The sequence below is a fragment of the Xiphophorus couchianus genome, chromosome 6, assembly GCF_001444195.1.
Source record: "Xiphophorus couchianus chromosome 6, X_couchianus-1.0, whole genome shotgun sequence".
NCBI classification, from domain to species: Eukaryota; Metazoa; Chordata; class Actinopteri; order Cyprinodontiformes; family Poeciliidae; genus Xiphophorus; species Xiphophorus couchianus.
The window spans coordinates 5409622-5424815 of record NC_040233.1 but is presented as its reverse complement, the minus strand read 5'-3'; the positions used below and the strand labels follow the sequence as shown (position 1 = coordinate 5424815).

At 43.4% G+C, this 15194-nt stretch overlaps 2 protein-coding genes and 1 long non-coding RNA gene across 4 annotated transcripts in view; 1 reads left to right on the top strand and 2 right to left on the bottom strand.

Annotated features, from left to right (window-relative positions):
• Positions 1-111: 111 nt before the first annotated feature.
• Positions 112-7464, bottom strand: c8b (complement component 8, beta polypeptide). The gene is made up of 12 exons (XM_028019573.1): positions 7250-7464; positions 6315-6462; positions 4686-4833; positions 3603-3744; positions 3368-3500; positions 2706-2903; positions 2346-2586; positions 2108-2236; positions 1863-2026; positions 1288-1441; positions 418-489; positions 112-316 (listed from the first exon to the last, which is right to left on the bottom strand). The coding sequence occupies exons 1-12, from the start codon at positions 7318-7320 to the stop codon at positions 162-164; spliced, it is 1755 nt and encodes a 584-aa protein (XP_027875374.1). The 5' UTR covers positions 7321-7464; the 3' UTR covers positions 112-161.
• A 66-nt stretch (positions 7465-7530) lies between these two features.
• On the top strand, positions 7531-8724 carry LOC114145932 (uncharacterized). The gene is made up of 2 exons (XR_003595791.1): positions 7531-7600; positions 7691-8724. It is a non-coding gene; the product is annotated as an uncharacterized LOC114145932 (long non-coding RNA).
• Positions 8725-8849: 125 nt separating this feature from the next.
• The window catches only part of LOC114145903 (disabled homolog 1-like), a 66592-nt gene continuing 60247 nt past the window's right edge, over positions 8850-15194 (bottom strand). For both annotated transcript variants that reach the window (XM_028019575.1, XM_028019574.1), the window contains 4 exons: positions 14096-14728; positions 12371-12498; positions 11980-12085; positions 8850-11627 (listed from right to left, as the gene is read on the bottom strand). In XM_028019575.1, the coding sequence (XP_027875376.1) occupies positions 12005-12085; positions 12371-12498; positions 14096-14728 (842 nt within the window). In that variant the 3' untranslated portion in view covers positions 8850-11627; positions 11980-12004. The remainder of the gene's footprint in view (positions 11628-11979; positions 12086-12370; positions 12499-14095; positions 14729-15194) is intronic.

The following is a 15194-nucleotide window of genomic DNA, read 5'->3' as shown; positions in this document are numbered from 1 at the left end:
TAAGTACCGCAATAAAAGAAAAACAGACGATATCGCTCTCATGGTTCAACATCCTCAATTAAATACTTTCTCACAGGACGAATCATTTGAATAAAACACCAGGTCAACAAACGTGTTTGGTAGATACTTTATTCCCTTTCTCTTCTTTAACATCTGCGACTTTAAAAGCACTCGGTGGCCTCCTGCTGCAGCCCTCTGCATGGGAGGCCACCGCTGCTTGGTGCCGGGTTGCTACACTGTCGACTCCGGGTCATTTGACTCCCGCTGCAGGACGACCACGCTCCCCAACAGCTCCAGCCACCATCGATGCCCAACACTACAATAAAACAATTGCGCCTTTTTGTCATGTCTCGGTGCTTTGAAGGATGAAATGTGTGGCGCATCGGAAAAATACTTCTAGCGTTTGTTTTCATCGACCTTTTTGCCTGGAAGTGATTTCGCAGCTCCGTCCGGTGTAGCCGGTAGGACACACGCACTCGCATCTTGTGCCTGTCGAGAAAGCAGACGTTATTACTTTTGCTGCCACTGAATTGAAATTCAGATGTCACATTAAACAAGTTCTAATTGTTTTAACATTTATATTTGTGGTTGACAGGAGGTTACGCCGTCAGTGGAGGTTTTGACAAGTCAGGACACAATCTGAAATCCTTTACAGTTGCAAACAGAGTGGACTGTGACCTCCTCTGGATGACTGCTGGCCATCTTGAGAGAAGCCTCCACCTCCTGGGATTCTGGTCTTACAAACAGTCAAGTTCTTCAATCAAGGCATGTCTTGAAACCTTGACTGAAGTTTCTCGATTGAATTTGACTGGCCCATCTAGACTTTCTTGTGTTTTAACTTCTTGATTAATGTCTATTGAAATATCTCAGTCTTTGCATCCCACCGCAAGATGACCATCAGATCCCCCCCCCCCCCATTACTGCGTGGTCTTTCAGCCAATGTCAGTACAGAACTTGATTAAGTGCGGGTAACTGACCATTAACTACCAGCTTTCTCACATGCTGATGACCTGGTTTAGCAGCAGGACCTGAGCCCATTGCAGTCGCTGAGAAAACTCTTTAGGCCACAGTGTTCAGGAGTGAAATATGAGTTCATGTGTCTTGATGGTTAAAATCTGGTCAGAATGGGGTCATCCAAAGAGCAAAGCCGTATTATATGAAGAGTGAACCAGAAGTCCTTAGAAAGACTGAGAAAGCAACAATTTTACTTGAAGAAAACAGCTTCCTCAAGTTAAGGTTTGTGTTCAAACGAGAAAGGGCTTTATGAAACAATTCAAAGTCTAATACCTTTTAGAACAGCCACTCCATTGTTGTGACAGGGAGCACAGCGACAGGCGCTGGTCTCAGCCAGGTACTCGGACAGAGCTCTCTTCAAGTTCCTCTTCAGACTGTCGGCCTGGACGAAGTCTCTGGAAGTCACCAGCTCGTACAGCGGCTTGGTCTGACGATACACATAGTGATGTTCAATCATATCACGCGCTTCTTGTTATACGGCTCAAATGATCTGAAAATGAGACATTTTTCCACTGAGCCAGCAGAAAGATGTCTCGAACAGCAAAAAAAATAAATAAATAAATCAGCCGATTTCTCTCTGGCACACTAACTTACTGGGACTGTTAAGGCGTTTGCTCCCTAAATTGCCATTGATCAGTTCTATTGTACTGTAACTCTTTGTAACCGTGCCAACGCTGGCTGTGCATCAAGCCGTCTGATCTGATTCATTGCTCTCAGCTTAATTAGCACCTCAGATAATGGAGGAGCAAAACACACAGAAACATCTATTGACCTGGTTGATGTTGGAGAGCAACACACATAAGAAAATAAGTAAACATAAATCTTTTATGTGTACAGTTTGAGCTCACTGTCATGCGGATGAAGTCCGGGTTGTAACGGACGCCTTCACCCCAGAGCCTCATCAGCTGTTCGCTGGGAAGCTTCTGAGACAACAAAGCAGTGATGGATTCACTGTTTCCACCCCGGACGACAGCAACAAAGTCCTCCACCATCGCCCCGTTCTTTGTGTCCTCTGAAAGCAAGCAGAGAAATGTTTTGTAGGGTACAACTCGTGTGTTAGGTGTAAGAAATTCGATCCGAGACGTATTCCCACCTCCCATTTCATTCAGAAGTCCAGAACAGGATCCACCTCCAAGGCCCAAAGATACAGGAACTCCTTCAATGGTCACCCCAATCTTGAAACCTATCTGCAGGCAAGACTTGTACTGGTCCAAATTATAGTCTAGGATGACAAACCAGAGTGTGATTACTTCTTAACTGCTTGGAAATCAGATCTAAACCATTTTGCCAGGCTACGCATTTTGAATTCTGGTGCCATAATCACTCCCGACCTGACTTCTCTAGCTTCTCTTTGTTCAGGATGGTCGTGTGCTCGAAGTCTCCCCCGAGGGCGGCCTCGGTGATGTAGTGGGTGCCGTAGTCCTTGTAGATCTGTCTGTACTCTCCATAAACGTACGCCTGCGGCAGAGAGCGAAGGCGCTGCAGGAACTCCGGGTGAAGCACCAAGCCGTCGGACTTCAGGATGTACTGGGCCAGCTCCAGCTCCGCCTTGGCTCGAATGAAGCTGTTTGTCTAGAGATCAGAGAGCAACGGTGAAAGTTGCCAAGGCTTTGAGGGAACGTGACGTTTCCGAGAACACAACGCTGCAGGTTAGCTGGTTGTTCTGAGATCTGCTAGAGGGACAAACGTACAACTCCGGAGGCACGTCGAATCTTGCTGACAGACTTGCTGTATTTGGAGGAGTCGTAATTGAACCCAAAGCTGAAAACGCCCGGAACGCTGAAGCCAATGGAGAAAGAGGTTTGGGTCATCCGTTCCCTGAAAGTGTGATCCATGTAGTCAGAGTACGACTCGAACGACTGCAGGGTGAAATCGTACGAGCCTCTCGTCTGTAGGAAGAAGAATATTATGGGATGACGGACAGATGTTGCCGTGATTGTTAGCAGTTCAAATGGTATTGAGGAATAATGGCTCCTGTAGTTTGGAAATGAGTGTAAATCCCTCTAGAGGTGAGCATTGAGTTTCCTTAAAAAAAACATTTTATCAACTCTCATGACCTCTATATAATGGACTAGAGAGACTCTTTCTTCAAAAATATGTTGTATTTTGCCCACTTTATCTTTGCGGTCTCATTTCCCATTAGCATTAAAAGAAAAGCAAGAAAAGCAAAAATAATATGGCTATTAAAAGCCAAAAAACCCCCCCAACATTTTCCATTTTAAGAAAATGTAAAAACATAAGTAAAACAGGAGGGACAAATTTGCTGATCTTTGCGCTCCCATTGCATAAAACACATTGACGTGTCTCATGTTCCATTTTTGACACGACTTTGACCGAAATCGGCCGTTTTGACCTGCAACGTGTACTGCTGCAAGTTGAAAGGCTTCCTGAACGGGACATCCTGGATGTAGTGAGGCAGGCAGCCGCCTCCATAGTATCTGTTATCGAGCACCACGCCTTCCAGGTGGCTGTTCAGGACGTTTATTCTGAAAGAAAACGTATTATTGTTGATACAGAGAGTAAAGTTTGACAACAGCAGGAAAAAGAAACCCAGCATGTTTTGGTAATTGACTCTTCGAGTGACTCACCCTTTGGCCAGATTTTCTATTCCCCAGTACTCTTCTGCCTCCACCCTGCAGGGCTTGGACGTCTTCGTGCAGCCGACCTCGTCGGACATGTCCCCACAGTCGTCCTCTCCGTTACATTGCAGGGTTCTGTGGACACAGCGACCTGAGGGATGTAAAGGAGACGATCTCATACAGTTTCACTGCTTCTGGGTCATATTTTACATTCTTCTTTTAGTGTACATGATACATGGTCGGCAACTTTTATGACAAATTAAAGTGCGGTGAATCTTTAGAAGTGCTGGTCCAGTTTTAAAGTCAGTCAGCACTGGGCACACTTTCAGTAATCTGTTAATACGCAAATTTTCTGCGTAGCGTTTCTGCTAACTATGAAAACATGAAGCGTCCCGCAAAATTCATTTTTCTGAATAAATTATAATTTAGTTAAACTCTCTCCTCTGAAAAAGTTTGACATCTGTATTACAGGTTAGGTTATTGACATAAGAATTGTTCAAGTAATTAGATGTTTATAATTTGAGCTTTAGGGTTAGCACAGCTAGCTTTTTAGCTAGCGGCGCCTTTTATTGGCCATGATGAAACTAAGATTTCACTTTGGGTTCCTGTCAGAGGTTAAAATTAGGCCAACTGAATCTCAGATAATGATGAAAAAAGGGTTTCATATGTTATCAATGTAAAACATGAAGAAAGAATGGCCATAGCATGCTAGCAAATGGAAATATCAAATTAGCTTACCAGAAGAAATTGTTAGTGTTAAACTTTCTTGTAAAAGTCAAATTTTGTCACGTTCTACACATAAATTTTAAAATATTCTATGAGTGTTTTACCAAACCAAATCAAAGTACATAATAACTGAGAAGTGGAAGAAAAATAACACAAAAAGTGCGTTTTTATTCAGCCTCTGCCATGTATCATTTAAAACAATAGTTTTACTGCAGTTCCTTTACTTTACAGAAACACATTTAACTAGAAAGAATTTAACAAAAAATTATTGTAAAAAATTGCTAAACTCTGAAAGCATTTAATTCCACTGGATTTTAGACAGGGGTACTAGAGTGAACCAGAAATGGAGACAGACGTATGGCGTACCCGTTTGTGTGCAGAGGAATCCCTCACACAGAGGTACGCTATTGCAGGTGTAGCGGGCTGGAACCTCGCAGCGTTCCTCCTGGGCGCCATGAAGGTAGCATGGCTCTCCTCCAAACTGAGATGGCTGCTCCAGTTTAGCATAGCGGTACTGGTTGTAGTTGGAGGGAGACAAACACGCCGAGTGTCAGCACAAACCGAGACAGAGTCCTGCCAACATCCTCTAACATCCTGTGGCTCCGGAGCTCCTCCTGAGAGCCGTAATGCGTGAAATCACATTCGTGGGCTGTTCTCACTTTGTCATGTCAGCTTTATTAATCCCCTCTCTTGTAAAGTGGGTGAGATGGAGGACTGGAGTGGATCAGCTCTGACCTTTGTCAGCGGCGGAGCTCTTTACAGTCCACACAGAGCTCCACTCTGATCAAACGCAGCCCGCCGCTTGACTGGCTCTTAAATATTTAAATGTTGAAAGCCCCAGAGAATTGTCTGTCGACCGTTTCTCTGCCACGAAGTTACCCATCTCTAATCTGACTCCAGGTGGACGGCACGTCTTTATGAAAACTAATTAGCTGCTCTTAGCGGAAGCAGTTCAGCTTTTACTATCTGGACTTACCTGAACATATATTTACTATACTTTGCTAGTTTTTGGGGAAAAAATGGCTGTTTCATGCTGAACATGAACTGGTTTTAGTTTGCTAAAGAAAAAAAAAAAAAAGCGCAGAAACAAAAACGGACAGCTTTGTCTCATGTCTGCGATGCAGCTAATTAATAAGCTACCTAACTTTCTGAAATGATTTACATTTCAGTCGACTTTTACTTCGGGCAACAGCTGACAAGCTCTCATCATTGGCATTAATGCTAAAAGTGCCTTCATGACTATTTCAAGCTGTTCATTTTCCAGATTAGCAGAGGTCTAAAATGCCTGGCAGCCATATTGGATTTTGGGATCAGGGTTGAAACAGATGAGAAACTCCCAACTTCCCCTTGTGGAGCTGCAGCTTCAGGAAACCTTTACGTCAATAACTTCAACTAGGAATTATTTATTTAAATATTTTTCACACAACAAAAGAAACAAAAATTGTGTTTTGCTAGTGGTTTGAAATGTGTGTTAGTATGTGAAGCAAAATTTGTAATTTGTGCCGCTAAATACGGCACAAATTAGCCGTAATTTGTGGCTAATTTGTTAGCCACAAATTTCAAAGGTCAACCAGACACCCCACCTTTACAAAATCAAGCAAAATATGGTGTCAATCTGCTGTACTACATCTGTGCAGCAACATTTTTTGTTTGTGCAGTTATAATTTTTAAGATTAAAAACAAAACGTTTCCACAGATCAACCTGGCCTCCCCCACACATGAACAAAGTCAAACAAAATTGATATAAATTATTTAATTTTAGGTTTGTGCAACAAAACTTTTTGCAGGACAGTTGGGGGTCTGGTTGACATTTGATGATTTCTGAAAATATTAAATGACAGCAGCGCAAATTCAAATTGTTGCGACACAAACACCAATTTTGTTCGATTTGAAGAAAGCAGGGAGACAAAACTTCACTCAGATCTTATTTACTGTCCGACATTCGTTCAAGCACAATTATAAACTGTGGATTTGCCTCCTCGTCATCGTACTTACTTTCTTCTTTGTGCAGGTGTCACAGCGGGACCAACGGCTCCACTCTGATAAAACGCAGTCCACCGGCTGGACTACCACCCGGTTACCCACTGAACGGGTTTCACGAACACTGGCGTTCTCATCGCTTGCTGCTGTTCGGGGAAACTCACTGTGACGTGTTCATGGGACGAGAAATCAGAACCAACAAAAATGCAGCCTGAAAGCAAATGTGTTTATCTGACAGGGCAGCGTTATGCCATAGTGCCATTTTACAGCACAGTCAAGTAACTATGTTACCTTCAGCTGAATATATAAAACATGACTTAAAAGAAATGCCACTTTGCAATTTAACACCTTGAAATTGGGTCGCTGTCTCTTTAAGAAACTCCTGCTCTTTCGGAAACTCCGCCTTCAGGAAGTCATCAGAACATGACTCCTCTATTAACCCTTTAACAACATTTTACCAGCGTTGCAATTAGAAGTAGCTCCTATAATGAGCTCAGCAGATGAACTGTTCCACCAGGTGTTTGCTAATTGCTGCTGGCTAGTCTGAAGGAGCTGAGTGTGTGCATGTAGGCTTGTGTGTGTGTGTGGGAGGGGAGTGGTGGGGGGAGTTGCGCTCTGCGAGGCAAACACTTGAAAAATCCCGCTCTGAGAAGAAGCTTCATCATGAAGGTGGCTTTCAGTCCCACCAAGCTTTTTGCACAACTGAATGGTTGCCATGGAGATTAAAGGATTTCTCAAACATTCATGAAAGAGTCAAGGCAACACTCCAGGTGTGTTTTTTGATGAGGGAATAACATTATAACACAATACAAAGCTCACAAAAGTCAATCTTACATAACACTGCCCCTTTAAAATGATTTGTCCTTGGATGACAAACAAAGCTGAATTTTTTTTATAACAGCAAAGTGTCAGGGAAAGCTATAGATGAGCAGAAATAATAAGTCTCCTACCTTAGCAGCACCAAGCTGAGAGTCAGAGCGAGCAGGCAGCTGTGGGAACTGAATCTGCTCGGCTGCATCATCACAGAAAACACGATTGTGTGTTATGAGCCGCTGTGACTGAGGGGAAAGCTCTGCTCAGCTCGCTGTGTAAACACGCGCTGATCAATACTGGCCTCAAGATGAACCCACCGCCACCATTACACTCAGCCACCAAGCTGGATGCACTATCCCACAGGCCACAGAGCTGGACTGCGAGGTGTGTGTGTGTGTGTGTGTGTGTGTGCGTGTGTGTGTGGGTGTGTAAGCGTGTGTTTCCCACAGGTTCGACACAGTCTGATTAAAACCCCGTTGGATTCGCTGGTAAGTTCAGCGGACGAGCCTGAGATATCTTTGGCATTTGCATAAACTTCATTATGCGTGACATGTAATATCTGCTTCTGACACGCGCAGGAAACGTGCTTCTGATGATACGATGGCGGTGAAAAATGAGCGCTGCGTAATCAAGTCCGGGACGGTGGCACCATCGTTTGCAGTCGAGTTGCGGCTCTGCCACCTTTAACCTTTGTTCAGCTTCGCCACACTGTGGGCTTTACAGAGTGGAGCAATCGCAGGAATTTGCCGCAGTTTGTTTATTCTGAGGAGGGTGGCGCAATAAGGTAGTTATGGGATTTTGACTGCTATTTTTATCTATTTTTTAAAAATAAAAATAAATCTTTTAAGTAGGTTTGAAGAAATGACAACTTACAGCAGCAGAGTCCAAACTTTTTGTCACGTGGGACAAAATCATGATGTCAAAATTATGCGCAAGCCAAGAGAATAATAACAATAAACTAAAATCAAAGAAATCGTATTGATATTTTCTGACAGCAGCTGGTCTCAAGATTTATCCATCACCCAAGTGGGGAGGGAGAGAGTCGGAGCCGACTCTGATGAGAAGCAGCCAGACTTCGGACCATGTTATCCTACCGAAGCGGTGGTCTGCTGCTGGAAGTCCACAGACTCCAATGTGAGCTTGAGAGCCGAATGTTCCCAGTTTGTCCTTCCAGTTTAAAGTCAGACTGATAAAATCTTTCCTTTAGACTTCTAAGAAGCCTATGAGTAATTTATTAAAAACTTCCCCTCTATCAGTAATCAGGTTTCGTGTCATTATTTTGTTTTTTTCGGTTTCATTTGTTAAGTGTGTCATTAGTTCTGATCCAAAAGAAAAATGTGGATGTTTGTTTTAGTAAGGAACCATCAATAATCCTTTATTTTTTAAATTAAAACATTAACCAGTCTTTATATCGATTCTAAATAAACCATAAATCCTGAGAAACTTATAGAAATGTCTTCCACTCATCTTCCATTATGTAGCATAGAGCGCCCCCTGGAAAGGAACTGAGCATTTTCTTCATCCATCCAGATTTTTCTTTACCTAACTTATAAGAAAATCGTCATTAATAAAGCTTAAAAGCAAATATTCATTTTTTTAAAAAAAGAGAGAGCGATAACATTTTCCCCAAAACTAAGATGTATATAAGAAGCCACATTAAGAAGTCATTTGTTGATGCAGGGCAGCCCCCGTTGGCTGTTGGATGTAAGACAGTAAGACAGAAAAGCAGCAGTAACCTTGGGAATCACGTGGTCATTTATTTGTGACAGAACAGTGTCAAGGATACAGCATATGGACGGGGCAGAGGGGCGGGGAGTCATAGACGTACAAAAATCCCTTTTTCAGCACAATTCTTAATTCCATAAATAAACTTTACAAAATATTCTGGGACACTTTGTCTCGTTTGTCGGTTAACCATTAATGACAGGTGTTGTCTAGCAGGAAGTGTTGGTGATCTGTAGTTTGGACTGTTCACGGGGAGACGATGTACGGTGAGTGCTTCGTTACAACAACGCGACGGCCTGACGGGAGCAGTGACTGGACAACGAAAACCAAACCCAGAGGAGACGCGTGTCCTGCCGTCGTTGAGCTTTTAGTTTGCTAAACCATCCACAGTGTAGGCATACCCACTCGGATATTTGCCGTTTTGCCACATTCCAACCACAAACTAGGATTTATTTCATAGTGATTATATCCGATAGACAAACACAAGGTAGTCCACGATTGTAAAGTGAATGGGTTTGTTGTTTTTATCACAGAAGTGTCTGATGTGAACTTTATACATCTGAAGTTTGAATAAAAAAACGCAAAATCTTACCAAGAGTGTTTTGTCTAGTTTCTAGAGAAAATATCTTAAAATGAGACAAACCTAAGTCAGAAGTAACTCTTCAACCAGATACAAGAGCTTATTTGAGGTCGATAATTCTTGAATATTGATCTTAAAAAAACAAGAAAAAACTACTACTTCCACTGGCAGATTTTCTTCACTTATGGGAAAAATGACTTGTAATAAGTAAAAAACATCTGCCAATGGAAGTAGCACGTTTTGATCAATATTAAAGAAGTACTGATTTAAGAGGAGCTCCGAAAAGTTACTTGTAAGCTAACTTTGTCTTATCTCAAGTGATAAAAGATCAGGGCTTCTGCTGCTTTCACCAACTCAAATTTAACACTTTTTAAAACCTTTTTTAAAGACCATTAAGAATGAAATCTAAGACCTGGTACTTCTTGTGAGGTTTTGACCCATTCTTCCGTTAGTTGAAGACATTAATTACCATTTGTTTTACTCTCTTTCCTATTTGTCAGCAGAGCTGCGCACCTGTGGCTCTATTTTCTTTTGATTCCATGCTCTACTTATTTTCCCTCCATAGTAACAACTTTGTTGAAGTAAAACACTTCATTAGGTAAGACTGGTGCTTGTCCACCATGTCTAAAATCCACTAACCCTCAGACTTCAGAGATTGCTGCTCTTAGATCAGTGCTAGTAGCAGCAGCGGCAAACATTACCAGGGGAAGCTTTAGCAATGCTAGCTAGCTAGGTGGCTAGCGAGGATGTTTTAGTAGCTCGTTACCGGTAGCCTCAATGTCCTTGAGTAACAGAACTAAGAGACTTTCAATCGCCATTCAATCAGATTTAATCTATGGTATTTTGCAGAGAAGAACTAGCTAAATTAAGTCAAAGTAAAGCTGGTGAATACACCCTGAAGGACCTGATTTTTATATTTTTTGCTGAAAAAAAGCGCAACAATTATGCTCTACTTTGTGTTTGTCTAACTAAAAACTAAAAAAAAAAACTTAAAATGCATATATAGGTTTGTGGTTCTAATGTGACTTAAAGGTACATTTTTTTTTTTTGCCAGTGATAGGAAAACGTTTTTCCTCCCAATGTATTACTAAGATTTTTTTTCCCCCCTATTGTTTCTTCAAGAAATCAGACAGACAGACGCAAATTGTAAACAACGCGACCTTGGTTGAAAATGACGTATATCTAAAAAGCTAAGAAAATCTGCCACTAGACGTCGGTAAAAAGGTAACACCTCTAGCTCCGCCCACATCGCTCTTTTTTATCGAGTTTGTAATCAGAGAATCATCAGACTTTATTCTGCCTGAACAGGCAACACATATTCACAGTTCATTCCCTCCCCTCCCCGAAACCTTTAAGAAAAAACTAAAAAAACAATACATCTTTAGAAATTAGAAATAATAATAATAAAAAAACATGGCTCCAAGAAAGAAACAAAAAAATTAAATTAATTTCCAGATGGTAAGACTGGAGATGCTGGTGAAGCGTTGCTTCAGACAAACACGTAGTTGGCATCCGAGAGGCAGAGTGCTATCTTATGGCACGGAGGCTCGGGTTTTAGGAGGGCCTGGGGGAAAGATTCTTATTTACAAAATAGACGTTTGGCAATTTTTCCATTTCTACACCGTCACGTAGAGTCACGTAGACGTCTGCATCGGCTCCGGCGTCACCGGCTGGGAAATCACAGCTTATAAAAGACGAAGAATCTTGAGTTTTTGATTTCGTTTCTCAGGCCCTCAGCCGAGTTCGTCGAACTCTCACCAGCCGTGTCTGTTCATGCAAACTGGTGAAACGGCGGAGCAAGATGACGGGAAACCTGCTGCGTACTGCGGCCAACGCACGGAGAGATGCTGCTCCTCTTTGACGTTTGTCAAAAAAAACAAAACAAAAAAAAAAACAGTAGTTTGCATCATCAGCGTTTTTTAAAAACTCTTTCAGTTCGAAACGGAAGGATGCGCGCACCTCCCGCTCAAGGAGTCCGATATCAAAGGTCACTTCCTGGTTGAAGAGTTATTTGATTGGACATGCTGAGGAGAGCAATACAGTGTGTGGCCTCTCGAGAAAAAATAAAGCAGTTCCTCTGATAGCCAGAAATATCCTTTAAATGTTATATATATATAAAAAAGACAACAGCTAGCCTGTGTAATCACAGTCACTTGTCTGTCTTGTTTTTCCTAGAACCTCCAGTTTTAGGACGGAACGCTTCCATATCCCTAAATGGAAGATGAAGAAAAAAAAACAACACTCTTTTAGTGTAGTTATAAATCTCACCACCAGATGTCACTGTGGTGCCTTCCCAGCTTCAGACTGATTTAAATGAAGGCTGCGGTTGGCAGCAAAGCTTCCATTCACAGTAAAAACTGGGAGGCAGGCTGACAGATGGAAATATGAAGCCAATAAAGGACAGAAAGATGGGTTTATGGGGGAAAAGGATGAGGCGAGGGAAATCGCTTGGCATTGGGAAGAAAAAGAGATGGGGAGTTGAGACACAAATGTCATGTGGTGAAGACGGCTGATTAATAACTGTGGGAAATGAGAGGAAGAACGGGCTGATGAAACGCTCACCGCCTTCCCACCGCCTGCGTCCCCTCTAGCTGTCTTTCTGCGGACCCGTCTGATCCATCGGCTCGCCGCCTTCGCTCGGCACCGGAGAGTCCGAGCTCGCCCAACCCTGGGTCGGAGACAGATCAGCTCTTCTTCACTCTGGTTTCCCACCAAAATGTTGGGAAGTGTAATCATTCTAAATGATTTCACCTCATTACGCCAAGTAATCAACCCACTTAATTGATGTTTGACCTTTCGTGTGTAATTGATTTGACTTTTTTTTTTTTTTGCTAGACGTAAATAACTTCAGTCCGGTGATAATCACACGAGACTTTATACATCATCCCCGCTGCAATAAGAGTCTGCTGGTAAGTGGCATCCATGAATCCCAGTGGGAGAGGCAAGCACTTACTGATTGTTCCTCCCTGGTGTTGCTGGGGTGTCCCTCCGGGTCAACTGGGGAGTGATCCGTCGGGGGGTCACTGCCCTGGGAGGGGGGGCAGTCTGAAGACGAGCTCTGCTGAGGGGCAGGTGTGGATGCTGTGAACAGAAAGTCGAGGGAATGCGATGAGATGAAAGATGGGAATCTGGATTATGACCTTTAAGCACGTCTGCCTTCGACGACGTTAGCTTTCAGATGAGGCTCGTTCTGACAGGCGGTTAGCCGTCTCCCTTCTTTTCAAGAGGGACAAAACAAGAGCAAGAAGGTGTGCGGGAAGGCAGACGGGCCAACTGTTTGGCAAGAGAGCTGAAGCAAACACGAACGTCTAACAATTAGCGGTACTTGGAAGGCGAAGGCTGTTACATCAGTTTCCCTGCAAAACTGGAGACAGCAGAAAAGTAAAGATGACAGTTCAAAGCGGCTAGCAAGACATCTGTAAAGGCAGTAATGAATGTGAGAAGAGAAGCACTGTTATGCAGAGGGTGTTTGGGTTTTTCCTTTGAGTGGAGGTTACCAGGGAAACAAAGATCACTATCTCAAAAGTCCTTCCAGCCAATGGTTGTTAGAGATTGACTGAAATCAGATTATTTTTAGCTCACTTCGCCCAACCGATGACCAACCGGCTGGAAACTCAAAAAACCTGACCGTTTTCCAATCAGTTTACACATCATAGCTAGGTCATGGTGATGAAACCCTCTGTGAAGGTAGCTGTTTTAGGATGTTTTCACACCTGATCGACTCAATTTGATTTGAGACTAAAACTACAACATTTGTTACATTTTCGGCTGCTGCAGTTCACTTTCACACTGCACTGTCAAATGATCCAAAACCTGTTCCCCCTCCTCGCCTGTGGTGGTACTGAACCAAGAACCACTGAGGGACAAAAATCGACACAAAAATCTTTGAAGACGACGCTGATCGACACATCCTTCTTCGCAAAATGTAAACAAAATGGAGTGGGGTCAGATTTTAGCAGTTGTAGGATTTCTCTTTTGTCTCTGGTAAAAGACCAGGAGCCATTTCTCCCACTGCTGTTTGACATGTGTGTTTGCTTTGGTTATATTTACCCAGAATGCCCTGCACTGTAGTTTGCTTAATGCTTTACTGCAGGAAGGAAACTACAGTAAAGCTAATGACCTGCATTCTGTTTCAGCAATGCTGGCTGCGCTAACTGTCTTATGATACTGTAGAAGACCACATAGAAGAGGTTAAATCAAACCGAGCCTACCGGACCATCAGGTTTGAAAACACCCCATTGTGCTTACCAGAGTGCCAATGAACATGGAAGCTCGGTGTTTGTTAAATACAGATATCTTGAGGTACCTTAAGATACTCAAACATGTACAAAAATCAAGCTATTCAGATAAATTGTACCAGAACCAAACAGCATTCAGTTTCTATGCAAACTTCGAGAAAAGTGCAAAGCAGCTGAAACACTGAATTCCTGTAAAACAAGTCTGAAGATCAACTCGCTTAGAGTTTCTTGATGTGCATTGATGATTTGGCTGATGGCACTTGATAAAATGTAATGTAGTCACTGGTTTCTCTATTGATGATTTTATGACGTTTTATTTTTTATGTTTTTATGATGTAAAGCACTTTGAACTGCCTTGTTGCTCAAATATGCTGTACAAATAAACATGATTGATCGATTGATAGAAATTGCTTCTGTAAAGTGCGTTCAGAAACACTTACGTGATTCGGTTGATGGTGAGGTGGACGTTCCTGGGCTCAAAGTCATCCTGGACAGATCAAGGTCACTACAGCTACCTTCCTCCTCCTGATTGGCTGCTGCCTGAGGAGGCAGCAGCTGACTGCAGACCAGTGTGTCAGGCGCACTCATGAGGCCAGGGGTTCCGCACCTGCTCGCCCCTCCGGACACCACGCCGAGTCCCGCTCCCGATGTGGACGGGCCCTCGCCCGCGTCCAAGTCCACTCCCAGTCCTTCCTTCCCTAGGCTGAGCTGCCTCTGGAGCAGGGCGGGGTCGGCCATGTGATGAGGGCTGGTGATGGCCGAGGAAGGCGCCGACAGGTCGCACGTTTGGGGGCACACAGTGGTAATGGGGACCAGGCCTTGGAGCATGGCAGCTGGTATGGCATGGCCCCCGACTCCCACCGTCTGGGCCGGCATATACGCTGCCATGGCCGCCCACTGCTGCTGAGTGGTGGGGAAAATGTTGGCCTGGCTCAGGATGATGGGCTGACCGCCGGGGAGGACCTGAGCTACCTGGAGGGGGCCCTGAACGGGGAAGGTCAAAGTCTGAGCCTGGCCGGGAAACGGCTGCTGGGCCCACTGAGCCGCTTGGACCGGCCCCATGGTCATATAACCTGAAGGAGACAAACATCATCTAGCTTTTAGCATCTGAAGAAGGAGTTCAACCAATCAACGGCAAGAGAAGGACTGTGAGAAGCAGCCAAGAGGACCAGCCTAAGACTAGAGTAGCTGAGAGAATCTGCTCATGGAACAACAATTAGTCAAGGATTCTATTAAAACTGGACATTTTGAAAAGCTGTAAGAAGTCAAGTTGTAGTCGACTTCCACACAGAGGAAACAGCAAACATGGAAGTAAGGCAACTTTAGAGCAGTGGACAGTATTTACAAGGAACTTGTGCTCAACAAGGAAAACAAAATGATGATTGACAAAACCCTTTTCACCTGGACGACTGTACTGTCTGCCTCTTCTTACTAAAGACAGGTAAAAGTTCTTATTGGTTCCACAAGCTTTGAAGCTACCACAGATACAGTACATACATATTTGATATGTATGTACTGTATCTGAAGGAATGCCTAGTT

Bases quoted from the DNA above. Each gene is read 5' to 3' on its own strand.
- c8b (XM_028019573.1), bottom strand. From the start codon at position 7,320: ATGATGCAGCCGAGCAGATTCAGTTCCCACAGCTGCCTGCTCGCTCTG. The intron at 3,745-4,685 runs GTACGCCATACG...TACATCCCTCAG, and splicing joins ATTCCTCTGCACACAAACGG to GTCGCTGTGTCCACAGAACC. The intron at 1,442-1,862 runs GTGAGCTCAAAC...GTGTATCGTCAG, and splicing joins CGGACTTCATCCGCATGACA to ACCAAGCCGCTGTACGAGCT.